Source organism: Acomys minous, assembly GCF_964271855.1.
Source record: "Acomys minous genome assembly, chromosome: 5".
Classification (NCBI taxonomy): domain Eukaryota; kingdom Metazoa; phylum Chordata; class Mammalia; order Rodentia; family Muridae; genus Acomys; species Acomys minous.
In genome coordinates this window covers 32,918,036-32,945,361 of record NC_140494.1, presented here as the reverse complement: position 1 = coordinate 32,945,361, position 27,326 = coordinate 32,918,036, and the positions used below count along the sequence as shown (strand labels likewise).

The following is a 27,326-nucleotide window of genomic DNA, read 5'->3' as shown; positions in this document are numbered from 1 at the left end:
CTGTAAGGGAGGATCCACTTCGGCTGAGTCCCGGACTCACTTCCGCCGCCTTCGCCGCGCCGCGCCGCGCCTCACAACCCGCCCCTCCCCGCCAAGCTTCGAATCTGCCGCGCGCCGAGCACCGCCCCCTGACCCGGAAGCACTCGGCGGTGGCACAGAGGCCGCTTCCGACTGGCGTAGGTCGAGCTACAGACAGGCGCTTCTCTCCGGATCCGCTGCGACCGCAGCCATGGGCAAGAAGCACAAGAAGCACAAGGCGGAGTGGCGCTCATCGTACGAAGGTGAAGAGCCCGCGGGCGGGGTCCAGGCCGCTGGTCCTTGGAAGGGAAGGCGTTCCAGGGGAAGGGCGTGGTCAGCGCTGGGCGGGGCCGTGGAGGAGGTGCCTGAGTCGGGCGTGGTCCCATGAGGGGGAGGGGCTTAAACCGAGTCCCGGGCCGTCGTGGGGGTGGCGGGGGTGGCGGGGGCGGCGGGGTAAGTCTGGGAAAGGGTATCTCTGTTGCCTTAGATCACAAGAAGAAGCTATCTGCTTCTTCGTGTGTCCTGTAGCCGCTGCGTACCTCCTCCCTGGCACCAGGAAGAACGCAGCAAAAAGAGGGGCTTCCGCGAAGGAATTGGGGTCTTGAGTCTCAGGTCGGGTTGATGTATTTTTCTCCCGGTGGGAACGACCCTCTAAATATTCTCAGTGGTGATTATGTAGTTTGAAACAGAAGACCGAACACAGCCCTGTCAGTCTGAGATTCCATCTTTTCCCGTGGCTTTGACAACTCCTTGCTGTGTAGATTCATCGAGGCCATAGATTCTCACACTTGTGACACCCACAGGGGTGCAGTAGTCCCACCAAGCATTTTGCAAGTTTCACCCAACCCATCGTCTGTGTGCAGATTACACAGACGCCCCGCTGGAGAAGCCTCTGAAGCTGGTGCTCAAGGTGGGAGGAAGTGAAGTGACAGAGCTCTCGGGATCTGGCCACGACTCCAGCTACCATGATGACAGGTCAGACCACGAGCGCGAGAGACACCGAGAAAAGAAGAAGAAAAAGAAGAAGAAGTCAGAGAAGGAAAAGCACCTCGATGAGGAGGAGAGGAGGAAGCGGAAGGTAAAGATGCTAGGGCCCAAGATGGGGCCCAAGATGGTGGTGCCTGGCCGGACCTGGGCCGGTGCTGCAATCCTGGCCTTCCAGGACATCTTCAGGTGATGATGCCTGCAGAGTGTCAGTGTGGGGAAGGCAGAGGTGTGCAGGGCCTGCAGTACCAACCTAAGAGAGCTCTGGGTGTCCCGTGCCCCCTGTTCTTTAATACTTTCAGGAAGAGAAGAAACGGAAGCGAGAGAAGGAACACTGCGACTCAGAGGGGGAGGCTGACGCCTTTGATCCTGGGAAGAAGGTGGAGGTGGAGCCACCCCCAGACCGACCAGTGAGAGCCTGCCGAACACAGCCAGGCAAGACCCTGTCCCTGGACAGAAGTGTCCTACATGGCTATAGCATGGTTATCCAGCTTTGGGGGTGTCTCACAAACAAAGAATGGGTAAATTCTCTTGAAGAGTGAAATAGAAACAGAAACAGATGCCATAGAGACCAACCATATCTGTCCCACAAAACATGCTGTATTTTTATTGGGTTGGTTGGTTAGTTTTTGCTGGTGGTGATATTTATTTATTTATTTATTTTCCCTCAAGATAGGGTTTCTCTATGTATCCCTGACGGACCTGGAACTTGCTCTGTAGTCCAGGCTGGCTTTGAACTCAGAGATCTACCTGTTTATGCTTCCTGAGTGCTGGAATTCAAGATGTGTGTCACCACTGACCAGTTTCCTTACAGTACTTTTTTAAATTATTTTTTTTCAAAGACACTTTTTTTTAAAGATTTGTTATGTATACAGTAGTCTGCCTGCATGTACACCTACACACCAGAAGAGGGCACCAGATCTCATTATATATGGCTGTGAGCCACCATGTGGTTGCTGGGAATTGAACTCAGGACCTCTGGAAGAGCAGCCAGTGCTCTTAACCTCTGAGCCACCTCTCCAGCCCCCTACAGTATTTTTTTTTAAATCTGGTTAAAGTTTACCAATTTTTAGTCTTGAAGTTTGGCTTTATCTGCTTTACTATTCCAAACAGCACTGTCAGGTTAGGAGCCCTATATGAGTCATATAAGAAACACACATATCATACAAACATGGGCAATCCCCTTTGGGAAGGAGAGACCCTGACACAGGTTCTCATGGTCAGTCTGCAGTTACTTAAAGTGACTTCAAGATGGCATGGAAGAAGCTAGAAGTCTTTTGTAAATTTCTTATCTGGGCAGCCCCTGCCAGGGATGACATATCAGCTGGAGTCTCAAGCTTGGCTCTTGGGTTCCTTGAGTCCCAGTGTCCTATATTGGACTCCAAGGGCTCTGTTTTTAGGTAAGAATGTCTCTTCCTACATAGAGAGAAACTGAAGAGACTGGGTGTTAGAACATGGATTATCAGGAAAGCTAATTAGAGTCAGTTACCATGTGATAGTGAAGGCTTATAAAAGAAGTGTTCATCACCACCACCACCACCGCCGCCGCCCCCTCGGTCTGCGTGGCCATTTTTTCCCTTTAGAATTTCCTCCTTCGACTGTGGAGTTGACCACCCCTGATGTATTAGGGCCCCTTGAGATATATCTTGTAGTCCTTATGGGAATGTGCTATTTGCTACTAGCTCCCACTCCTGTGCAGCTCGCTGTCACAGTAGATTTCCAGGAAACAACAGTCAGGGACTGTCTTCAGAGTGGCTCAGGTGCTGACCTCACTGACCTTGAATGACCCTGGGGCAAGTCGTTGTGACCTTCAGAAGGACTTGGTGCTGCTTTCAACATTCCCCAGATAGTCAGGAATGTTGCTGTCAGGCTGACTGTGAGCTCAGAGCCTCACTTGATTCCCACAGTCCTCAAGAGATCTGGGTGTCTTATGTGTCTCTCCTGCTTAGCAGCTAAGAGCCAGGTACAAGTAAACAGTGAGAGGTCTCAAGTAAAGCACTAACCAGGGAGTCCAGAGTCACCTCTGCCCACACCTTGGTTTCTTCTATATCGTGCCTGGAGCACTAGACTGGACTGTGGTGGAAGCTGGAAATAGGCTGGTGGGTCTTGTGTCGTGCTGTGTATCCCTTTGCCTGTGTTGAGGGGGCTGAGTTCTCAATCCTTGTTTGGGCTTCACAAATGCTGTGAAGTCCCACAAGCAGATGAGTATGGAACTTTCTAATGAAGTCTTGGTGTTTGATTTCATTTTCTTGATTTCTCTCCATAAACTCAGCTGAGAATGAGAGCACACCCATCCAGAGGCTTCTGGAGCACTTCCTCCGCCAGCTACAGAGGTAACCTTGTGTCCCACCTGTTATCTGTCACCCCTGAAACAGACACCCCACCTTCTCTAGATGCTCTAAATCCCATGTTCTACCTCCTATCCCATACAGGATATCCCGCCCCCCATTTTTCCCCATCTTGAAATACTTTGAACCCTGAATCCCACCCACTGCCACCCACAAGATGGCCACTTCCCCTTCTCTAGGCACCCCTACTCTAGCAGGGTGTGGGCACACTGGTCGCAGGCCACAGTTCAGGGCCAGGGAGCTTGTGTGCTGCATCTTTCCCATCTGAAGTTAGTGTTGTGCTACTTACTGTTTGCAGAACACCGCCTGCCAGGAATAGAGCCGGGACAGTGTCACTTTTGTTGTATGTAAAATATATGCTACAACCTTAAAAAGACATACATGTTTTCCCACTGAACTTTTAAGACACAAATTTAAATTTTAGTTATATAAAATTTTAGATTGTAAAAATTTTTATATCACTTAGAAATGCAGACTGAGTTTTTGTACTTCAAAGCTATCTTTGCTTTCAGAAAAGATCCTCATGGATTTTTTGCTTTTCCTGTTACGGATGCAATTGCTCCTGGGTATTCAATGATAATAAAACATCCCATGGACTTTGGCACCATGAAAGACAAGATTGTAGCTAACGAATATAAGTCAGTCACAGAATTTAAGGTAAATGAATTTTACTTTCTGAAATAATGTTTATAAAATTGTGTGTATGCATGGCCATGCGTGTGTGTGTGTGTGTGTGTGTGTGTGCGCGCGTGCGTGCGTGTGTACTCATGCATACCCACACAGTGAACGCTCTATACCTCAAGTTGTTGTGTTCTTTATAATTTCTTCTAGATGTATTTATTTTAATTCCTGTGTATGAGTGTTTTACCTGTTTATTTGTGTGTGTGCACCACATGTATGCCTGGTGCCTTTGGAGGTCAGAAGAAGGCATTGAATCCCCTGAAACTGTACTTATAGTTGTGAGCCACTATGTCAGTGCTGCAGAGCCAAACCTGAGTCTTCTGCAAGGGCAACAGGAGTTGTGAACTGCTGAGCTATCGCCAGCCCCCTCAGGTAGTTTTTAGTTGCAGATGTTTGCAAAGGATGACACTGGAGTGGGTGACTGCTGGTGTTAAGGGAAACAGGTGGTTGTCAGCAGAGATCTGGAAGCTGGATTGGATGCTGTGTGCTGCTACCAATGTGTTCCTTTCTTATGTTGAGGTTTCTGTGCTGGCATAGACAGACTTGTTTCTGTGGGCAACAATGTGTCCAGTTTGACTTAGTTTGAAAGTGGATATTTTTAGAAGCATTGTTTTTTTCCCCACTAATTCTTTAGTTTTGTCCTGTACTAACTGGATACTTTAATTTTTGTTATTTTTCCAATTTTTGCTTCTCTTGAATGCTTTGCTGTTAGTCCTTTGTTTCTTGATTTTGGCTCTGTGAGTTACAAAGTTACTTAGCTTGGTGAGTAGGGAAAATAGGAGTGCATGCTGGTAGGATCAGTGTGTAGGAAGGAACATCACATTTCTTTCTTAGTTTTGGATAACTCTGGATAAGTTTGATTTTCTGTTTTTCGTGCAAGACGGTTTCTGACTTGTTTGCTGACTCAGCTACAAGATGCACTGAAAGTGGCAAAAAGGGACATTTCTCAGGAGAGACTTGGGAGGGACCAGAGGGTAGATCTTTAAGTAATCCGTACGGTGATCCTTTCCATTCCCAGCTGTGGGGCCCCCATGCAGTAGTCACTGAGTGGCCGCCTGAGACGAGCAGTGTCCACACCATCTACAACTAGAGACGGACAGCTCTGCATAGCCTTCTGCTGTTCTGGGGATGCTGGCACAGTGCTGTGGTGAAGGCATGGGTGGCGTCAGTTGGGCAGAGCACTGCAGTCCTGCTTGTAGCAGCATCCCCACAAGCAGACACCTCCCACAGAGGTGATAGTGGGTCAGCAGAGTTGATGTTAGTGCTCTAAACTGGTGTCCCTATCGCTTGTGGGAGGTATGTGCTGAGGAACATGCAGTAACAAGTACTAGGACTGCCAAGTAGCTTCATATAGGCTTTAGAGAGTAGCTTCTCTTATTTGAGGGACAGGCTTTTTTCTAATAACTATTTGTAAGCAGAATTTTAAATTCTTTCCTGAGGCAGAAGATATGCTGTATCCACCCTTCACTCCATATCTCACCTCTGGGTAAAGAACCAGACATGTGGCTTCTTATTTTTATTTATGTCCATTATCCTACAAGATAGAAAGGAAGGCTGGAGGAGAGAAGGGAATCTTAGAATATTTGTACAATCTCTCTCACAAAATCTACATGATAATATATAAAAGGAAATTGGAGACTTTGACCAGCTTTCCACTGGGAAAGTCCTCATGCAAATAGAAACCCACCGAGTATTAAGAAAATTGCTCTTGAGTTATTAAAAATCACTCTTCCCAAGTATGTTTTTTGCTGAATTTTACTGCTTCCTTTGGCATCATTTGACAAGAATGTAAAATTTTGCTGTTAATTATGTGGCAAATTACTTGTTTTTTCTTCTTAGGCAGATTTCAAATTAATGTGTGACAATGCGATGACGTACAATAGACCAGACACCGTGTACTACAAATTAGCCAAGAAGATCCTGCACGCGGGCTTTAAGATGATGAGCAAAGTAAGAAACCCACTAGAGCAGTGGCACTGAGCTGAAGTCTTCTAACTCTCTGTGCCTAGCAGGCTCACAATGAATGACACGCTTCATCCATCCGCCACACCCAGGTGCTGACCCCTGCTCTAGGCTGCCCTGTCCTCCAGGCACTGCCCCGTCTGCATCTTCACACAGCTTAGAGGTGCCATTATATGGGGCTGGTGAAAAGTTCTGGATCTAGGGTCAAGTGTTGCTGGATCACAGCCAGCCTTGGGCTTTGCTTTGTGGCTACAATATAAGCTGATCCTTTGGCCATTCCAAGGGGCTTCCTAGATCTATACTGTAAGCCAGGCTGTATGAGCCTCATGTGGGCTCCACCATTCCCTCACCACCATCTCCGGGCCATACCTTGAATGCTGAGCCCTCGCAACCATTCCCGCTGCAGCGTCTGGGAAGGTGGTGATTAGGCCAGGTGAGGCCGTGGCCATCCCATGCCATCCCATCGTCACGGCTCCGTGGCTGAGGGAGAGGTAAAGTCTTGCTGCTCTGTCCTTTCTGATTCTAGGAGCGGCTGTTAGCTTTGAAGCGCAGCATGTCGTTTATGCAGGACATGGATTTCTCTCAGCAGGCAGCTCTCTTGGGCAGTGAAGACCCAGCAGTTGAGGAACCTGTTCCTGAGGTTGTCCCAGTACAAGTAGAAACTACCAAGAAATCCAAAAAGCCGAGTAGAGAAGTTATCAGGTAAGGCTCTGTGGGAGGTGTCTGCTTGTGGAGCCGCTGCCTACAAGCAGGACTGCAGTGCTTTGCCCAAACACGAGGGCAAGGGGGCCTGCGGAGCATCTCAGCCTGGATGGAAGAGCATGGCCTCTAAGGATTCTCAGGCTCCATGTGGCCCTGACCTGGGTGCCTTCCTGGCACTGGAACTTGAGAGGGAAGTGGGCACCCTGTTCTGTTTGCCCCGAGAATGAGGTGATTCTGTCATGTAGCTAGCCTATCACCTGTGTATGTTTGCAGACTCTGGATCCTGCAGGGCAGATCTGTTGGGTAAGACAGCCACTCACCATGTGCTCTCATGACACCACCACAGCAGCTCATGCTGCTGATGAATGTGCAATACAAGGGGACTGAAATCGGCCTTCTGTGTGCCGCCACATGCACTGGAACACACAGGCCCAAGTAGCTATCCCTGCAAGGCATTCTGCCAGCCTGTCTGCTATACATGCTGTTTGTTAATAGCACATGCCCTCATACCATATCATATCACTGTGCAGATCACAGTCGCAGTGAGCCACCCACCATGCGACAGTGCCTGTGAGCCGACCTCTGTAGTTCTATAGGGGATGAGTAGCCTGCTAATGAACATCAAGAAGATTGGGGTGCTTGAGACGTAGCTCTTTGAAGCTTTTCTCATGTCCTCAGGCCACAGCTAACTAAGGGACCTTCAGAGGACCGTATCTGTATCCCACACCAGAGGGGTTCCATGGTGCCCCTTTATCTCATGGATGCTGGGCACCGAGACTGATGTTACCCCGTCAGTAGCAGACCGCCAAGGAGCATTTAGACACTCATAGGAGGCTGGCGCCCTCACCTGCGGAGCTTAGAATGGAGGGATGATGGGTGGGAGGGCTCAGCTGTATTTGTGCCTTATACCTCTCTGTAGGTTAGTGACCAGCCTGTGGCCTGGGACCATGTGAGGACGAGAGGAGGGCATATTTTCCCAAGGCAGGTTCCTTCTCAGCGGACTGCTCTTTCTGATGTCCTCTCTAGGAACACCTGCTGCCCTCTGTGCCCTTCAGGTTCCTTCAGACTTGCCAAGTTCCTAGCTAGTGGCCTTGGTGTAGATTTTTTTTTTAAAAGATTTATTTATTTAGTATACAGTGTTCTGTCTGCATGTAGCACCTGCAGGCAGAAGAGGGCAGCAGATTTTATTGTAGATGGTTGTGAGCCATCATGTGGTTGCTGGGAGTTGAACTCACGAGCTTTGGAAGAGCAGGCAGTGCTCTTAACCTCTGAGCCATCTCTCCAGCCTGGTGTAGATGGTCTTACCACTATGAGTCTACCTTCATCTGTGGGCTCCATGACTTTTAGATAAAATGTGTAGTTGTGTAGTGTTTGTCTGAATTCCCAGATTTCACAGTCTGAGTTTCCATCAAATGCTACAGATACTGCTCGACTGTCAGTGCCAGTGCTGTGGAACTCTGATAAGGGACACTCATATCCCTGTGCTGGATTTCCAGGGAGCAGCTGTGTCAGTTAGAGGCCCATCCTCCTGTTGCGACATCTCTTAACCATTTGTGCTAGGGCAGAGAGCCTGTTTCCACAGGCTGCAGGGGACAGGCTACCACACTTCTCTCTTTGAGTCAGAACTGTTCCTCCATGGGGAGTCCAGGGCTTCCTACAGCTTTACCTTACTGCAAATGTGACACTCCACACAGAGGGGAGGTCTCCACATTTCCTTAAATATCTATGCAATTTCTGTCACTTTTTTTTTCCTGTTTATAAGAGGACTAAAGTGTTTCCCCGAGACATGGAATGCTTAGGGGGTTCTGTTTGGTCTGTACTTCTTTACTCCAGGCATAAGAGCGTGATTAGAACACCTAGGAATGCTACGAGAAGTGAAGGAGTAAACTCCACCCAGTGCTTCCCTGCTGGCCTTGGCAAGGAGAGTGTTCATGAAAGCTACTGTTGGGAAGCAGCGGGCAGTGCCTATGATAACACTTGGTTTTCATGCCTTACAGCTGCATGTTTGAGCCTGAGGGGAATGCCTGCAGCCTGACAGACAGCACTGCAGAGGAGCATGTGCTAGCCCTGGTAGAGCACGCAGCTGATGAGGCTCGGGACAGGATTAACCGGTTTCTCCCTGGTGGCAAGGTAGTATCTGTGGCCCTCCCCCTGAGGGCCATGCCACTTGGCCCCAAATACTCACGTCTTTACAGCAAGGTACCACCATCAACATTGGGAATATTAGGGTCTGGCCAGGGTACCTCCTGGGTCCCATGGAGCCAGAGTCTGAGGGCAAGACCACCATGCACATGGAATGTGGTATGTAGGTAAAGCCTACTTCATAGTATTCACAGGGGTGATGGTGGCATTGCCACCTCTTTTTCATCTGTGACTCTCTCCCTTTTGTGAGCCATTTGTAGATTACTGCTGCCATGTCTTAATGCATCTAGTTAAGGTATGGGTCAGTGGTAGAGCTCTTGCTTAGCCCATATAAGGCTCTGTGTTCCCTCCCTAGCATTGCAAAAAACAAAAAACAAACTAAACCCCACAAAACCCAAAATTAAACAGAATCCATAAACACCTTAAAGTTAGTTTTGCCCACTTGTTAGCTTTTGTAAATATGCTTCAGAAAGCTCAGCATCAGCTCTGTGGCTTGCAGGCAGTTCTGTGGGCAGCACCGTCCCTATGCTCCTGCTGTGTTGCACCCCTGGAATTGGCTGTTTCTCTGGGAAGCCTCGGTTCCTCCAGTGGGAAACCTTATTTATAAATGATATAGTCTTAGCCAGGGTTTCTATTGCTGCGATGCAACACCATGACCATAAAGCAAGCTGGGAGGAAAGGGTTTATTTGGCTTACACTCCAGATCACTGTTCATCATTGAAGGAAGTCAGGACAGGAACTCAAAACAGAGCAGGAACCTGGAGGCAGGAGCTGATGCAGAGGCCATGGAAGGTGCTACTTACTACAGGCTTGCTCTTCCTGGCTTGCTTAGCCTGCTTTCTTATAGAACTCAGATCACCAGCCCAGAGATGGCGCCACCCACAGTGGCCTGGTTCCCGCCCACATTGATCACTAATTGGAAAAAATGCCTTATAGCTCTTTTTTTTTTTTTTTGAGACAGGATTTCTTTGTTTAGCCTTGGCTGTCCTGGAATTGGCTCTGTAGACCAGGCTAGCCTTGAACTCAAAGGGATCCACCTGTCTCTGCCTCTGGAGTGCTAAGATAAAGGCCTGCACGACCATTCCCTGGCTACAGCTGGATCTTTTGGAAGTGTTTTCACAATTGAGGTTCCCTCTTTTCAGATAACTCTAGCTTATGTCAAGCTGCCATACAACTAACTAACCAGGACAAATATCCATGTGGTAGGTAAAACGCTGCCAAGTAGAGCCAGGAGATGTACCCATATATATACACACCATGTAACTCTATTGACACTGTGTTTGCATATACTGAAACCTTTGCTGCCTGGTGAAACTTCCTGTTTCCTCTAATGCCATAGGGTGCTTCATGTGTCTTTTTGGTTTATAACACTGCATTGAGAAGCCTGGGCCTAGTACCCTGGGTACACTGTTGGTGCTCTCTGTCCAGGATCTGCCACCTTTCCTGCCTCTGCCCTACTTGTTATGTTGCTGACATTCCCCCAGGTGCCTCTACAATCACGAGATCTTACTTTTCCTGCAGTTGGCCAGTTCCTTGAGCATCTCAGCTGCACATATATACCTTCCACACCCTGACACAGTGTCCTTGCATGAGACTGCAGCTGACTGGAAGTAGTCAAGGCCTTTTGTGGTAGATTTTTAGTGGAGTCATGTTTCTGCTTGCCTTAGAGATGGAGGGATAGACCACCAAGTGTGGTGTGGTGCTTTTATCTAGCTGGCATTCTTCATCTCATTTTTTTCAAGGTTGTGGATGGTTTTAAATATTGCTTCTGGGTCAAGGCTTTTGTTTCAGAAACTCTTTGGAAGAGGTCATGTGCCTGAGCAATGCTTCTTTGACCATATATAGGACCTGTCCTCAGTCATAATCAGGTGTGCTTAATCGTGAGCAGTTGCCCTCAGTCACAGGCAAGCCAATCTTTAATCCCTGAGCATGTGAGAAGAAGTCTCTGGTGCTTCTCATGGAGAAACTAGCATTGTCACATGCCACTAGTAGATGGCATAAGGTTTCCCCTGTGTCGCGCCTCGCTTGACCGGCAAGTAAGACGCGACCACTGGTTCTTCTCCTAAGTAGCTTTATTCAGGCCTTTCTTCTTCGCTTCGGTGAAAAATCCCCCCAAGCCACGCCCCTCACATTCATTTATAGCACTCAAACAGCCAATCACACCAAGACACGTCTCACGCTCTGATAGGCTCGCGAGCAGCGGGCCTTTTTCAAATAAGGGGTTGTTTAAATCGAAACGGCTCCGGCTGCATGCCGGGCGCCCTGTGGAGGCGGGGGTCCACAAAGGGCTCCGTGGCTCTCCACACCCCTGGGGGATGACACTGGTGCTACTTCCTTGCAGATGGGGTACCTGAAGAAGCTTGGAGATGGAAGTCTGCTCTACAGTGTGGTGAATGCAGCTGAGCCTGATGCTGATGGTGGGTACCCTGTGCAGGGCTTGGATGCTTGCACACTATCTTCTGAACTGTGTAGATGTGTCACACATTCTCGTGTCACCACTACTGGTAATGAGATTGCAGAACAGTAGCCTGGCTTCCCATTTCTACACACATCCTTGGTGCCATGTGTGTGCACAGTGCAGCCTGTGCTATGCAAGGGGCTAAGATGTCATCAGGCCTTTATTGGCTTTCTCAGGATGGTGATGGATTCTTTTTTAAAATTAGCTTATTTATTCATTTTACATCCTGGTCATAGCCCCCTTTCTCCTCTCCTCCCAGTCCCACCCCTTCTTCTTCCCCCATCCTCCGTCCCCTGTTCCTCAGAAGAGGGGAGCCCCCCTACCCACCCACCCCAGCTCATCAAGTTGCATCAGGACTGAGCATGTCCTCTTTCCCTGTGGTTTGACAAAACAATTCCACCAGGGGTTGGAGGAGTGATCGAAAAGCAGACAACAGAGTCCATGTCAGAGACAGCTGATGGGCAGCTCAGGTTTCATGTGGGTCCTCTAGTAAGAGGTGTTGGATTCTCAAGGGCTGACACCATTGATGACATAGGAAGGGCTTTGTTTCTTGAGTTCTGCCAGCACTCAAGTGCTGACCTATGTACACTTCAGCTCAGACGTGCTCTGAAGGGAGGTTGGAATATCACGTCAGGGTAGGTGTGAGTGCAACATGGATGCTGTCAGGTGCAGCAGCCTGGAGGGCTTTCATGCACTGGATCTCTTGAGAAGGCAGCAGCTGTGCCTGTGAATGGCTCCCTGGGACTGCAGCATGCCACAGACACACTTAGAGGGTGACACATGGTGGATGTCTCCAATCTCCTGCACAGGCAGATATTTCCCTCAGCTCTTTGGCTTCTTGACATTCCTCTGCCCAGCCCTCAGTCCCCAGAATTGTTCCATTTTCTCTAGCGTACAGAATAGACACTCTGATTTTAACTGTTAGCAGAAACAGATTTCTGTGGTCTTCAGGAGAAACTAGAAAGTCAGTGTGGAAACTGAAGTTTCTGACAAGAGTGGGGAGAGGGTGTGGATGTGAAAACTAGTCAGCAGACATGTAGGCAGATGAGCGTGTGGCGGATGGCCGGCAGGTCTTGCTAACTGTAACATGTAGGTGCTGAGTGAGCACTTTGCAAAGACGAAAGTATTGCTGGCATGATAGCCCACAGATATGACATTGTATGTGGGTACACATGAGTGCATCTGTGCACACGTGCCCCAAGGACAACCTCAGGCATCATTGTTAAGCATCATCTCCTTTTTGTTTGAGAAAAGGTCTCCTCTCATTGGTCTGGAACTTGTCCAGTAGGGTAACCTGGCAGATGGTATTGGGATTATAAGCATGCACCATTGTATCTTATTTTTATTTATTTTTTTTAATACAAATTTTGAGGATTGAACTTGGAAACTCATACTTACAAGGCAGACACTTTGCCAACCATTTCTCTAGGTCCAGACATATTTTTTTCCCTCATGGTGTTGACTTCAGGGCAATTACAAAACCAAATTGAAATTGTGTTGGTTTTAAGAATTACATTTTGCTTTTGCAAACTCATTTTTAAATGGAGCTTGTAGCATCTCGTTGCCCCGCCCCTTCCTAAGATGTTATAGAGAGTTGTTCATCACTACTAAGGCCAAGCCTGCCTGACGCTTCCGTCTCTCCCTGTGTCTTCTGTAGAGGAGGAGACACACCCTGTGGACCTGAGTTCACTGTCTAGCAAGTTGCTCCCAGGCTTTACGACACTGGGTTTCAAAGATGAACGAAGAAGTAAAGGTAAGCGCAGCGACTGTTGGGAGCTCGCGGGGCTGCGGTGGCTTGGCTGGCAGTGCGGATGATGAAATTGCCTGTCCTACACCAAGATTTTTTCACGGTTTTGTTACTCTGTCTGGATGCAGAGTTTTAAAACAAATGAAGTTTAGATCCGTTAAAGTAAGTGGACTGAAGTCATTCTTGATGGAGAGTTCCTGCTTTGCATGCTGCCCTCCACAGTTGGTCAGATCAGACTGAGCTCACAAGCATCCTCTCACAGGCTGCCGCTCCCTTCCTCCACAGGAGCCTGGCTTCAGGTCCACCAGCTCCTCTGCTTCTTACGGAGGGGTTCATTTCTTACATCAGATTTAATTTTAACCATTTGGAGTGTGATGGTGCTCCCTGGCAGCCAGGAGACCTAGACAAGGTGGTTGTGGGTGGCAGCCTGGCATGAGGGAGGGGCAGGTACATTTGTGTTTGTGGGGGCTACATTTAAAATGGGCCTACTAGTGTGTTTTGGAATGTGTGTGGTTGTACATATGTGGTAGTATGTGTGCATGTGTGCTTATAAGGCTTGTTTTGACCCGTCCATGTGTTTTAGTACATACCTATGTAGAAGGCTTGCTTTGGTGCATGCATAGCTCTAAGTGCTTTAAGACTGGACAGCATTCAAGCTGGTGTTTCTTTGTGGAGCTGAAAGAAATACTTCCTTTCTCTTGGAGGCACGTTAGGCTGCACACACTCCTCTTCCCTGTAATAAAATGCCTCCTGGGCAGTTTCTGCTACTGTATTTGTGCCAAACAGGAAGAAAGAGGAAGAACCAGGCATGAGTTCAGGTTGTAATCACCTGGAAGGAGGAATGGCTGTGGCCATACTGTGTGTGCACCGAGCATGACTGACTTTCCTCTGCCTCCTTCTCTGTAGTCACGTTCCTCTCCAGTGCAAGCACTGCACTTTCAATGCAGAACAACTCTGTGTTCGGGGACCTGAAGCCAGATGAGATGGAGCTTCTGTATTCCGCCTATGGAGATGAGACTGGTGCCCAGTGTGCACTGAGGTAAGCCAGGTCACACGCACGTCGAGCACTGGCAGCACAGACCTCGGCACTACTTGCCGCTGTCCACTCCTTTGCCATAGGCCTGCCTTGCAGTTCAGCACAGACTGAAGAAGGCGATGGTCCAGACTGCAGCATAACTAGTCCAACTGGATCGGCAACTTCCCTACGACCCCCCTTTTACCTTAATCATTTCTTAAAAGTCTCCAAATACAGTCACATTCTGAGCTGTTGAGGTTAGAACCGTAACTGATAAACTTGGATGGGGTGAGGTGGCATGGTGTAAACAAAATTCAAGCCATTACAGAGCCTGGAGTATAGTGTTAAAACTACACTTGTGAGTCTGGAGCGATGCCTTGTGATTGAGTGCATTCTGCTCTTGCAGAGGACCTGAGTTGAGTTCCCAGCACCCGTGTCAGATACCGCATAAACGCCTGTAACTTCAGTTCCAGGGGACCAAATTCCCTCTTCAGCAGGGATCTGCCCTTGTGGTTGTGTACCGCACATAGATATGCATGTACATTTAGTTAAATAATAAATCATTTTAAAAACACAGATGCAAGAGTGCATCTCCATATTGTCTGTATTTTGTTTTGTTTACTATACACAATAGAAGCTGGTCATTTTTGTAGAATTTTGTTAAGTTTTTTGGATAATTAAACTTTGCTGGCCTCTAAAAAAAATCTTTGAAAAAACAAAACAGAAAAATTTCATTTAGTCCTTCATAAATGAATACCTGACCCAGATTTTTGTGACCAAAGAAGCTAAAAATAGAAGCGAGAGAAAGGGTTTCCTTCAGGAGAGAAAAGTGTGATACATCAACAGGTAGGGCTTAAGTTCCGTAGTTGAGTACATGCCATCTGGCAGGCCCCGATCTTTTGTGTCGCCCATACTCAGCTCCATTCCCTGAGGGCCCAGATAGGAAGTTGTCCCCAGACCATTAGCATTCTGCTATCCTCCCCAGGCGTCTGCTCCTGGGATGTGTTTAAGTTCCATGTGTCACACAGAAACATTGGGTTCTAAATGTCACAGAAATACCTGAAGATGGCACCTTTTCACAGTTGCAGAGGCAATACAAAAACAAATGAACATGGCTGTGGCGTTGTCTGGGTTGCACTGTGAGCGTTTCAGGGCTTGATCCTCAAAGTCTGCCCTTTGTACATAGTACACATGGTCATGGTATTCCAGACGGTAGCCTGTGTTCTGTCAGCAAGTGGGTTTATCTAGTGTTAGCTGTAGGCCAGCAGCCTCTCTTCAAGGTTTAGGAGCCTTCTGAGGCTATCCTATCTTGGGCATTTCTGTTCTCTGACATTTTAAATTTTATTTATTTTTACACTAATATATTCATGTGGTACCATATCAAAGTGTACCAAAAAGCGTGGCCTGAGTCTTACCCCCACTCCTCCAGTATCTGTCCCCTCACCACGTTCATCTTCCATGCTGCCTGTACTTTAAATGTCAGACTGGCAGCTATAGACGGCCTTCTTTACTGGAGATTTTCTTTTATTTCTTTATTTATTCTTTTGCATGGACCACTTTGGAAAGTGATAGAGAGCTGTAAGTCTAGTTTCCCACACATATCTGGGAAGTTCCAGAGGACTGAGGAGAGGTGTTGGCAGTGGACTTCTGGGATCAGAATCATTGTCACTGTGGGAGAGTGATGCCTTTTCAGCTCTTTCCCTCACACAGTTTCCTTCCAGCCTGCAGGAATTTGTGAAGGATGCTGGGAGCTACAGCAAGAAAATGGTGGATGACCTCCTGGACCAAATCACAGGTGGAGATCACTCCAGGATGATCTTCCAGTTGAAGCAGGTGGGGTTTGCAGTTGATGAGATTTTGAGAGCACAGGCTCTAGGTCCCTCTCTTGGTGTCACTCCTGTGCAGAGAGCCCATGCAGCCCATTAGATTCAAGGGAGGCAAGCTCTTAAGGTCATTCCTGCCTGTTCTTGGCTCATTGAGCTTTAAGTTCTGCTTTTAAGAGCTTTTTTTAAAAAGGTTGGCAGTTGCTTGTCATATCTTCCTTAACCTTTGCCCATGTTTCTTTCTTTGGCTGTCATTATTCCTCCTGAAGAGTGCTGTTTTTTTTTAATTTTCTTTCTTTCTTTCTTTCTTTCTTTCTTTCTTTCTTTCTTTCTTTCAACAGAGTTAATTCACTTTATTTTTCTTGTATAAAAACCCTTATGTGATAGCCACAACTGGCGCCTGGGTCCTCTGAACAGACACTCTGGTGTGGGTTTATCACAAGATGATCAGTGAATTCCTGATAAGGAGACTTGGTGAACACAGTTTCTTTCCAGAGATCAGGTGTCAGGTAGCTGTAGGTATTGGAGATGGCATCAAAAGTGGCCTTGGCAAAGTTGCCCAGGGTGGCAGTACAGCCCCTGGCTGATGTATAGCAGTCATCAATACCGGCCATCATCACTAGCTTCTTGGGCACAGGAGCAGAGACAATGCCAGTGCCTTGAGGGGCAGGGATGAGACACACCAAAACAGAGCCACCTTGCACAGAACAGTGTGTGGCTTGCCAATCTTGTTCCCCCAGTAGCCTCTCCACACAGGGACAATGGAAAACTTGGCCAAGATGATGGCCCCTCAGATGGCTGTACCTACCTCCTTGGAACACTTAACACCAAGACCAGCATACCATTGTAGTCCCCAATCTTGAGAACCTCATCCTTTAGGGATGCACCCAGGAAAAAGTCAATATATCTCGGATTTCTTAATGGTTAGGGAGAATAGATCAATCTCCTCCAAGGACTTGATCTTCATGTCTTTAACCAGACGGCCCAGCTTGATGATGGGATCCACTCCTTGTCTTCAGCTTTACCTCCATGAGCCCTGTGACCTTGACCACGGCTCCTAAGACCATTGCTGAATCCGAATGCTCCGCATCCTCCTAATCCTGGGCCCCCAGGTCCTCCGGGCCCTCCCACTGCACTGGTGTCATCCACTATTTGGTGTTTTCCTGAGGAAGATGAAGCGAGTGCTGTTTTCTTACAGTACAGATTTAAAGACTGAGCTCTTAGCTTTTGTATGTCTGAAAGTCTTTGCCTTTACCTTTGAAACTTGTTTTTTCTTGGCATGCATCTAAGTGGACTTTTTCTTCTACTGTAACAAAGACTAACTTAATTGTCTCTGAAGAAGCCACTGTGGGCCTTGGTGTCTTTACTGTTAGTGATATGTCTGTTGGTCAAGGCTAGGCCCGACACACTATAACATGAGACCAGCTCAGACCCACAGTGTGGATGTTCACAAGCCAAAGATGTGTTTATGTTCAAATTAGACGTGTGTACAGTATGTTTCTGCTGGACAGTGCTGGTAGGATTTTTTTTTTCCAGTACTAAGGATCAAATGTGGGGCTTTTTACCTTTTAGACAAGTGTTCTACCACTGAGGCACACCCCCGTCCCATGTATTTAATTTGTGTGTGTGTGTGTGTGTGTGTGTGTGTGTGTGTGTGTGTGTGTGTGTGTGTAGTGCATATAGATGACAAAGGTCAACCTCAGATGTTGTTCCTCGGGTGCTTGATTTTGGGTTTATTTATTTGGTTTAGGTTATTTAGGTAGGGTCTCACTGATCTGCAGCCAGCTGGATAGGTTAGGCTGGCTGACCAGCAAACCGCAGGGATTCACCTGTCTCTATCTTTCCAGGGCTGGAACTACAAGTGCACACCATGTCCAGCATTTGTGTGGGCTCTAGGGATCCAACTGAGCTATTTCTCAAGTTTCAAAGATTTTGTTTTCTTCGTTTGAATAGCATTGATCTTCCTTTTGGCAGGAACTTGTTACTTGTGATCTTTGGTCTAGGACAGCCATCACTCAAGACTGTGGCCATAATGCTAAAGAGTGGCATTGCTACTTTGTGGATGTGTAATGTCTGATGCACATAAGAAGAAAAGAGGACAATTTTTATGCTGTTGTTTTTGTTTTTTGTTTTAATCTGTCTAGCCCTGGTTATTCTGGAACTTGCTTTGTAGACCAGGCTGACTTTGAACTCACAGAGATCTGACTACCTCTGCCTCTGCCTCCTGAACGCTGAGATTAAAGGCATGTACTACCCACACACCTGAAAAGAGGACAGTTTCTAAGAGTCAGTTCTCTTCTTCCCTGCAGGTTTTAGGCTAGAACTCAGGCTGTCAGGCTTGAGCAGCAAGTGCTTTTATTTTTATCTGATGAGGCATCTTGCTGTCCTACAGTAGGTCATTTCTATCTACACTTTGTCTAGTATGGCAAGAAATTGCTTCCTGTGGCCCTGAAATGAGGTTGTGCTATTGGTGAGCTCTGGATTAATTGACTAAAGGTTAGTTTTATCATCAGGATTGAGTAATTTTACATATACAAAAGCAGTAAAAATGGTACTGAGTACTCAAGATGCTAGAGGAATTTTCTGCAAGGAACAGATGGTAAAATAAAGGCCATATTTCTAATTAAAAGTTGGTGAAAATGGTTGCATAACTGAATCTCAGAAACACTGGGGCCAAATTTATGGACATAGAAGTACATGCCGGATGACTCTTTTAGAGGAATGTGTAGAAAAGCAGCATGTTTCTAAGGTCCTGCTCTGGCCAGAGCAAGGGATGAAGTGCAGCTGTGACTACTGCCTCCATTGTGCCTCAGCCACTCTCAGGCACTTGGCCATGTCCCAGGCTGAACAGCCAGGCCTGCTTTCTCAAGCTGCCCATTTGACTTTGTTTTAAACATTGGCTTCAGTGTAAGTTTGGGAAGCCTCTTGCCTACGTCCTCCTTCACCCCAGCACCAGCATGGCTGCTATGGCCACCTGCAGTGAGTCCTGTTAAAGCCCTGCTTCAGCTATGGACGTAGTGAGGCTATACTAAGCGGAACCCCTGCAGTGAGTAAGCCACGTTAGTGTGGTAGGAGTGAATTGCCCTGTAATGTAAGATCGCATTGGAAAAACTGTCTCCTGTCTTGTCACTTTGCAGAGGAGGAGCATTCCCACGAGACCTGCAGACGAGGTGAAGGTAGGTGTCCGAAGCATGTGAATGGGAGCTGTGTGTCGTGGTGGTGCGGTGGTGGCCACTAGCCGCTGCAGTGAGTGGCAGGACAGTCTCTTGTCTTTCTGTTTAGGAGCTGCTAGTTTCTGATGAGGAACTTCAGTGGCACAGCTTTTCCTTCATCTACTTACCTTGGTGACCTGAACAGAAAGCTGTAATCTTCTAAGCTCAGAACCAAGTTCAAAGCAGTCACCTAGGCACTGTTGTCAAGGAGGGTGGGGACCCCTGCACTGTGGGACTTGACATCTCAGGCAGCACTATGAGCTTGTGCTGCAGTGACCTGTGTACCTGAGGTGATGGAGTGTGGGGCTCAGTCTCAGATCCCAGGGAATACTGTGAGGCCAAAGTGTGGGGACATGCGTAGAAGCTGCGCAGCAGGCGCTCCAGAGCCCTTGCTGGGAGAAAAAGCTTTGGTTTTGGAGTCTGCCACATTGCTCCTGAGAAGGTTGGTAGCCCTTGAGTTCCATGTGTCTGCTTGACCTTCCTGTGACCTACCTCCCATATTCCTATGGTGCTGATGCAGTCTCTAAGGAGTTAGCAAAGGTTGCTTGCACTTAGCAGAGAGGCAAGTAGTCAGAGGTATGTTACTGATTGGTTTCTGGACATGGATTTGCACTTCTGTTAATAAGCTTGGTTTCTGTGTTCCTTGCATCGAAACCTCTGGAGCAGTGCTGGTTCATGTCACTCACTGAGAGGTGGGCTTAGATTTAGCACATACAGCTGGCATTAGCTGAAGTTTGTGCTGTCTGTTAGTTGGTATTTCTCTCTCTGCTGCAGGTTGGGGACCCACTGGGCGATGGTGGTGGCCCTGTTCTGGATTTCATGTCAATGAAGCCGTACCCTGATGTCTCCCTGGACGTGGCCATGCTCAGCTCTCTCGGTGAGGCATCCGGGGCACTACTTTCTGTGGCTTCTCACATGGACTCCATCCCTACCTGTGATGTGTGAGGTTGTAAGCAGCCCTGGCAGATAACACACCGAGGAGAAACTATGGGGACTCAACTTAGCAGTAGTCAGAGCAGGAGGCATCTGGGGCTGTGGTTCAGGCCGAACTGTGCCCTCAGCATATGGGGCCAGATGCTGTCTCCGGGGCACAGTATTTTTACCCAAAATACCCAAAACAAACAAGCAAAAACCCAAGCTAAACGAGCCACCAACAAAACACTGGTTTGTAAGAGACTAGACAGTAAAACTGATGTGGATTTTCTTCAGATTCCTTTGGTCAGACTGTCAGTCTTGGACTGAGGTGACTTGGGTCACTGCTCCCCAGACAGGTCTGGTGCATGCCGCTCTGATCAGAAGCCCCCAGAAAGCCCCAGCTGTGTGCCTTTCTGACCTGAAGCTAAGCGTGTACATGGTGCATCTTCCACGTGCCAGTGTGCTCATGCCCTGAAGGAGGAGCCTCTACTGTTAGGAAATGCTGTCTTCCGTGACGTGTGGCGTGCTCTCCTTCACCAAAGACGGATGGCAGCTAGGTCCCTTGACAGTGTGTTGTGTTGGGTCCCTTCCTTGCTCCTCCTTTCGAATACCTGATTAGCTTTATGGTCCTCCTCTGGCGCAGTGCCTGGGGCATTTTAAGGCATTACTAGGAGAGGAGGAGGCACATCCGATAGTAAAGATGGCCCCAGAGTCAGCAGTGTCGGGCTGCGAAAGTAGATTTCTGTGAATATTATAAAGGTAACTTAGTGAAGTCTTTCCAGCCTCACACTGCCTTTGGTTAGAGTATTTTTAGGTAATTTATATTTAAAACAGTTTTTAGGGATTGGGTTTCAGATCTGTCATCTTCTTCATTATCTTTTGTCAACTGTTTTAGTCCCCAAGACACCCAGATGCCATGACCTGCTGGGACTTAGGGCTAGGATCTTTTATGATAGAAAACACAACAGTCATGGAAGAAAAAGGCTCAAAGGGAAAGTCCAAAGGGAACCAGATTCAAGTCCGCATGGAGTTACAGGGAGCATGCTTCAGGCCTTCAGTGAGCTGATGACGTGTGATAGGTCCTCAACACCTGGGCTTTGGTTGGGTGGGGCTGTTTAGGTGCTACTGTGTGCACCCACTATATTGACCTCTATGGGCTCCAGACCCCACAGGGGTAGATACGGCTCATACTCTGTATATACACAGTGTCCATTAATGGTGGGGACCCCCTGCCTCCCTAAAGTACAAAGCTGTATCAGCCTTCCTAGGGACAGTGGCTCAGGCTGCTTAGTGCATTTTCCTGCATACAAACTACCTTTGTCTTGGCACTTGTAAGATTTTTCTGTACAAATTTTTAGAAGTTCGGTTATGAAGCACTTTGGTTTGCATTTCTTTAGATTTATTCTTCTCAGACTCTGGGGTTTCCATATCTTTTACCAAATGTGGAAATTCCTGTCTATAATTCCTTCAGTTACCAGCCTACAGTCTTATGCAGGTAAGCTCCCTGGTTAGAGTCCCTCTACCTGCTGAGGCTGACTGTGCCCCACCTGCCTGCTGAGTATCTGAGTGCTCTCTTCTTTGTTCTGGGAGTGTCTGGCACAGGTGCTGCTATCTTGGGAAGTCCTGCTCAACTTGCCTAGCTATACTCCTGCCTTCTACACTCCAGTGTCTGATCTCAGGCACTCTGTTCAGTGCCCTGCCTGCCAGTTCTATCTCAGTCATTTGTGGCCTTTCACTCCCATGTTTTGGAACATATTTTCTTCCTGCCTCATAGGTTCATTTACAGGTGCTGGGGCTTATATCCTGGGTGCTGGGTTGAGTGATGCTTTTGATTGTGGCAGCCTGTGCTCTGAGGCCAGAGTGGTTTGGACCCTAGGGACGACTCCCAGGTCTTGTTAGGACTAGCCCAGGGACACTTTTGTTTTGTTTTTGAGATACTTAGAAAATGTATCCCCTTTTGTCCTCTAAACTCATCTCCTCCACTCTTTTTTTCACTAACTGTTCTTACATGTATATAATGAATATATATATATATATGTATCTATAAACACGTATTCCTAGCCTGCTCAGTCCATATAGTGTTAACCTGTATGTATGTTTTAGGTCTAACCATTTGGCACTGAATAACCAGTTGGTATTCTCTTCTCTTGGAAAGACCACCTCCCCCCTTCCCAGCTGTCCTTGGTTGCCTATAGTTTTTTGGGTAGGGTTGAGGCCTCGTGGGCTTTTCTCTGTCCATGCTGGCGTGACAATTGGTGTCGTCCTTGTTCCGCTCAGGTTTGGGCAGTCATGTTGGTGAGACTATGTAGTTTCTGCTGTTACTCCGAGACACAATCTCCCAGAAAACTCCCTGATCCTCTGGCTCTTATAACCCTTCTGCCTCCTCTTCTATAGTGTTCCTAAGGCCACTCTTACTACAGGGCAAAGGTGGTCTTCTGGCTAACCTGTGCCATTCACAGGTTCAAGGTAGTACTTTGCTGAGACAGGACAACACTGGGTCCTCGTCTGTTCCTAGGCTTGGGAGCAGGGTGGAGTCCCTGTGCAGTGTACTTATCTGAGTACTCTGCCCTTGTTCTCTGTTATGGCAGGCCACCAGCATCAGACACACTCTTCCTGCTGACAGTGTTGTGCATCGTGTTGGTGCATTGGGTGGCTGAGGTTCAGCATAGCATTCTGGCTGAGTGGGACACACTGGGTCTGCTCCCTTCCTTACTTCCAGCCCTGGCCTGTCCTCAGATGAGGTTCCCTCTGCTGCGAGCTCTACCAGCCGTGATCGTACACAACAGTTGTGCTCTGTGTCCAGTCTGTGTGCTGACTCCTTTTACCAGCATTGCATCATTTCTGTCACACAGGGAAAGTGAAGAAGGAGCTGGACCATGATGACAGCCACTTGAACTTGGATGAGACAACCCGGCTGCTGCAGGACTTGCACGAAGCACAAGCAGAGCGAGGAGGCTCCCGGCCGTCCTCCAACCTTAGCTCTCTGTCCACTGCCTCTGAGAGGGAGCAGCACCCTCCTGGTAAGGGCCTCACACAGCCTAGCAGGAGGAGCCTGCACTGGGTGCAGGATCAGGCCCACAGGGCTAAGATGGTGGCCTTGGCACAGAGGTTTATTCTGGGAAGTCTCTACACCCTTGTGCATCCCTAGGGACCAAGATATTTGCTTTTATTAGAGATTTGTTGTCACCTGTCCTCTACCATTCCCTATTTTATTCCTTGAATGTATATCCATCAATGGAGTGTTCATTTTCTCTTGGGAGAACATGTAACTGTCCCTCGTGAGAGGTCTGTGTTCAAGGAGAGATGAGCCACATTCTGACTGAGTATCCCAGCCACATGCCAGACCTCACATGTTGTCTCTGTAGCTCCTTAAAAAGGCCTGAGTCAGTGCCATTTCCCCAGACACAGCGCAGAGAGACCGTTCTACCCGAGATTAGCGTGGTGACCCAGAGACTTCATTGGAGTCATTTACAGGGGCAGAGGTTAGTCATTCCTTCTAGCCTTCTTCCATGATGTTCCTTGGAGTGAGTGATATGGCTGCTTTCCTCCATCTGTGACTGAGCATTGGACCACTATGACACACCAACAGCCTTTCTCAGTAAGAACTGAGGCTGACAGCAATAGTGCTCTGTGGGTATAAACACAAACGTGTCCAAGGAAGGTTGCTAGGCCTAGCTTCTTATCATATCCACTTAACAAAACAATAGTAGTTACTTCCCTACTGAGGCCTGTGACATCCCCAGCCACTGCCTTTTGCCCTGGATTACAGTCCTATATGTGAACTACTTCCTGTGTTAATTCAGTCAGAAAGTGGGTTGTTGGACATAAAAGTCATGCCACTATTCTCTCACTGGGCACACTTTGCATGGTGTCTTAGTTAATGTTCTGTTGGTGTAAAGAGACACCATGACCAAGGCAACTTATAAAATAAAGCATTTAAATGCCAGGCATGGTAGTGCATACCTTTAATCCCAGCACGCTGAAGGCATAGGCAGGTGGCTCTCCACGAGGCTAGCCTGGTCTACATAGTTCCAGGAGCTACATAGAAAGACCCTGTCTTTCTCTCTCTCTCTCTTTTTAAAAGGCATTTAATTGGGGCATTGCTTAAGCTTCAGAGGATTAGTCTATATGGTGGGAAGCAGGTGGTGGTAGGCAGGCCAGCATGGCACTAGATAAATAGCTAAGAACGTATTTCTTCTCTTTACCCAGAGGCAGCAGGCTGGAAGGGAGACACGCTGGGCCCGGCATGGGTTTTGACACCTCAGCTCCCAGCGACATGCCTCCTGCAACCAGGGCCACACCTCCTATTCCTTGCAAACAGTTCCACTGAGAACCAAACATTCCAACACACATGTCCATAGGGCCATTCTCGTTCACACTGCACGCAGAGCGTGATGCTATTGTGTCTCACAGGGTCCAAAACCAAGCAGGCCTGTTGATGGCAGTTCTTCTCAGAGTCGCTCACCTAAAACCATCTAGCACTGTGTAAACCAAGAGTAGGGAAAGAACTTGTAGCTCAGCCTCAGCCTCACTTTTGGTACTACAGCCACAGCGCATGTGTCTTCAGCACTAGAGATCACTGCCTCATTCTGGCATGCCGCTCAGTGCAATACAGTGGCCAAAGCTGTTATGGTTTGAGGAGCCTCAGGATCTCCTCTCCAACAGCTCAGGAGTTTAACCCACTAGAATCTGGGTTTTCACCTAACAACTGATTGTTTCAGTCCTAGTTAGCTTTTCTATTGCTGGGCAAGAACCCTGACTAACCACACTTGGTGATGAAATTACTTCATCTTAAACTTCACAAATAAAGAGAAGCCAGGGCAGGGGCATAAGTCAGGAACCTAGAGGCAGGAACTGAGCAGAGACCATGGAGGAGTGCTGCTCCCTGTCTTGGTTTTTCTGGCTTGCTCAGCTACCTTTTCTACTACAGCCAGGCCCACCTGCCCAGGCTTGGTACTACCCACAATAGGCTGGACCCTCCAGCATCAATTAGCAATCAAGAAAATGCCCATGGGCATGCCCACAAGCCAGTCTGTTTGGGGCAGTCTTATGCTGAGGTTCCCTCTTCCCAAGGGACTCACGTTTGTGTCAAGCTGACAGAAAGTAGGCAGCACAGTGCCTTCATTCAAACTCTTAACTGCAGCTTTTACCATCCTTCCAGACACTTTTTCAAATCTGTAAGGCACTCAACTATTATATAGTGAAACTCTTACAAAGCGTAAGCAAGATCTCTGAAGGCCTTCCGCTCCCGCGCTCCACTCCAAACAAGTCCCAGCTGGTCTTGCATGGCTAAAAGGCAACTAAAAAGGAAGCATCTAGCAAGGTCCAACACAGCACAACACAATCTCGTCATTTGTGTTGTTTCACCAGAACAGTGCTGTGGGGAGTAGCATAAGACCAAGGGGAAGCAGGGCTACACTCCTGCCTGCCATGCCTGCCACTGCAGCTGGATGCCTAGTTGTGACAGGCTCTGGGCTAGCACCACAGCTCTTGTCTTTCCATTGGCCATACTTAACTGTTGAAAGGACCAAGTCTGGATTAAAAAATACAAAACCCTCCACCCCAAGTGTACTTTGTACAGGAGAGAGATGTGTGCAGTAAATGCAGGTGGAGAGGGGCAAATAATTAAGATTGTTGCCCATCTTCTCTTCACTTGAAATTTTATCACTTATGTCTTCTGTGAGTTGTGACTCGGGCCGTGAGCCTCCCAGCAGCTCACTGACATCACATTGGACTTTCTGTCAGTTTTCTCCTTGTAAATTCTGGCTTTATGCCAAACCTACCCTACTTGCCTTTGAATGATCTGGACAGCCTCCTTTGTTTGCTTTTTTTCTCATCACCTCTTGATTGCTTTTGCACTTTAAAATTTACATGCTGATGTAAGTCATTCACAACTAGCTGGGCCTCCTCTTCCCATGTGGGTCATGTCCCATCATGGGACTCAGCAAAGCCATTATAGCCCCATATCAATCCTAAGTTCTCTGTTCAGTCAACTTCTTAACTTTCCTATGAACACATTACTATTCAGCCTAGTGACTGAATCAAACACTTCCTCTTTCATGCTAGTTTCTTCAGTAATGTCTGTCTTTTTCAATCGCCTTCCAGTCCCTGGTATTTGTAGGAACCTCAGCTAAAGATAACCAAGTCTGCCTAATAGAGCGAATGAGGCAGGCCTTTAGGAGCTACTTAGCCTAGCCTTCGCTGCCATTTGTCCTCTTTAGACCTTACACGCATCCTCAAGTGGTGTGTGTGTGTACACAATGAATCCTGATCTTTTCAAAGGAAGCCTGGCTTTAGCTGCCAGAAGAAAAACTAGAATTTTTCTTACAATCACCTTGTGATCAGAGTGTCAAGCAAAGTAGAGCCCAAAGAGATTGCAGATGTCCCTGATTCAGATTGGGATGTGGATGCACCTATGTTTGGTGCCAGGGATGAAATTTTCTCTATAGATATCAGCCACAGATGTTGGTTTCATGAGCTTTGCAGTTCTGTTTGGTGTGCTAAAAATGCCATATTCTTTTAAACTTACAGGAAGTCCTTCTCGCCTTAGTGTTGGGGAGCAACCAGATGTCACCCATGACCCTTATGAATTCCTTCAGTCTCCAGAACCTGCGGTTTCTGCCAAGAACTAATGTGGGTTTTCCAAATGTTTTATTTTTTTTTTCTAAATGTTATTGATACACAGTTTTTTGTCAGAAGACAGAAACTTTTGTCTCATCCTCTCTGGCGTATAGCAGCCTGAGGAAGAGGCTGGCTTGTCTATACTGTCATGTTTGCAGCAGAGGCCTGGCAGCACCGTATGGTCTCCCATAAGTTCTGAGCAGTGACAATAGAACATACAGAAGTTACAGGCCGATGGCTCAGCTCTGTGGACTCTCCTGAGCACCAGAAGCCAAGCTTGTCTATGATAATGTGCATGTAGTCACTCTACATGAGCAGCCCTGCACAGCCTTCCTCAGTTCTCAGAGGGCTGGGGGCCTGCAGAACAGGCCCTCGGAGGGCAGCTGCTGTTTTCTATTAGGTCACTGAGCCTGAGGATGGAGTTGTCTCCCTGACAAATAATGAACCACCCCACCTTTTAGAATGAAGTATTCAGAGCCATAAAATGTTTCAAAACTGGATGTATTTGCTGAGTACCTGTTTGTATTTGTAAAATACGTCAACACAGGTCCTAATAAAGAGATGCCTAAGGTTGTGACTCTATGATCATCCACTCGCTATGGTGGTGGGGACACCTGTTGTATCCTGTAGACCAGCTGGGCAGCCTGCTCCTTCTCAGGAATAAAAAAGCAAAGAAGACCCTCCCTCCACAGGCCAGC

At 47.7% G+C, this 27,326-nt stretch overlaps 1 protein-coding gene across 3 annotated transcripts; it reads left to right on the top strand.

Moving 5' to 3' along the window:
• Window positions 1–160: 160 nt before the first annotated feature.
• BRD9 (bromodomain containing 9) lies at window positions 161–27,205 on the top strand. 3 transcript variants are annotated; one of them, XM_084783032.1, is made up of 16 exons: window positions 161–281; window positions 882–1,096; window positions 1,305–1,437; window positions 3,275–3,335; window positions 3,863–4,007; window positions 5,871–5,981; window positions 6,583–6,695; window positions 8,693–8,825; window positions 11,179–11,254; window positions 12,953–13,048; window positions 13,949–14,081; window positions 15,779–15,890; window positions 19,018–19,056; window positions 19,867–19,969; window positions 22,860–23,027; window positions 26,539–27,205. In XM_084783032.1, the coding sequence occupies exons 1-16, from the start codon at window positions 230–232 to the stop codon at window positions 26,637–26,639; spliced, it is 1,791 nt and encodes a 596-aa protein (XP_084639158.1). In that variant the 5' UTR covers window positions 161–229; the 3' UTR covers window positions 26,640–27,205. The 3 variants fall into 3 exon arrangements, with proteins under 3 accessions (XP_084639158.1, XP_084639157.1, XP_084639156.1); XM_084783031.1 differs by having other exon boundaries at window positions 6,580–6,695; XM_084783030.1 differs by having other exon boundaries at window positions 6,520–6,695.
• Window positions 27,206–27,326: the final 121 nt, after the last annotated feature.

Bases quoted from the DNA above. Each gene is read 5' to 3' on its own strand.
- BRD9 (XM_084783030.1), top strand. From the start codon at position 230: ATGGGCAAGAAGCACAAGAAGCACAAGGCGGAGTGGCGCTCATCGTAC. The intron at 282-881 runs GTGAAGAGCCCG...GTCTGTGTGCAG, and splicing joins GTGGCGCTCATCGTACGAAG to ATTACACAGACGCCCCGCTG. The intron at 1,097-1,304 runs GTAAAGATGCTA...TAATACTTTCAG, and splicing joins AGGAGAGGAGGAAGCGGAAG to GAAGAGAAGAAACGGAAGCG.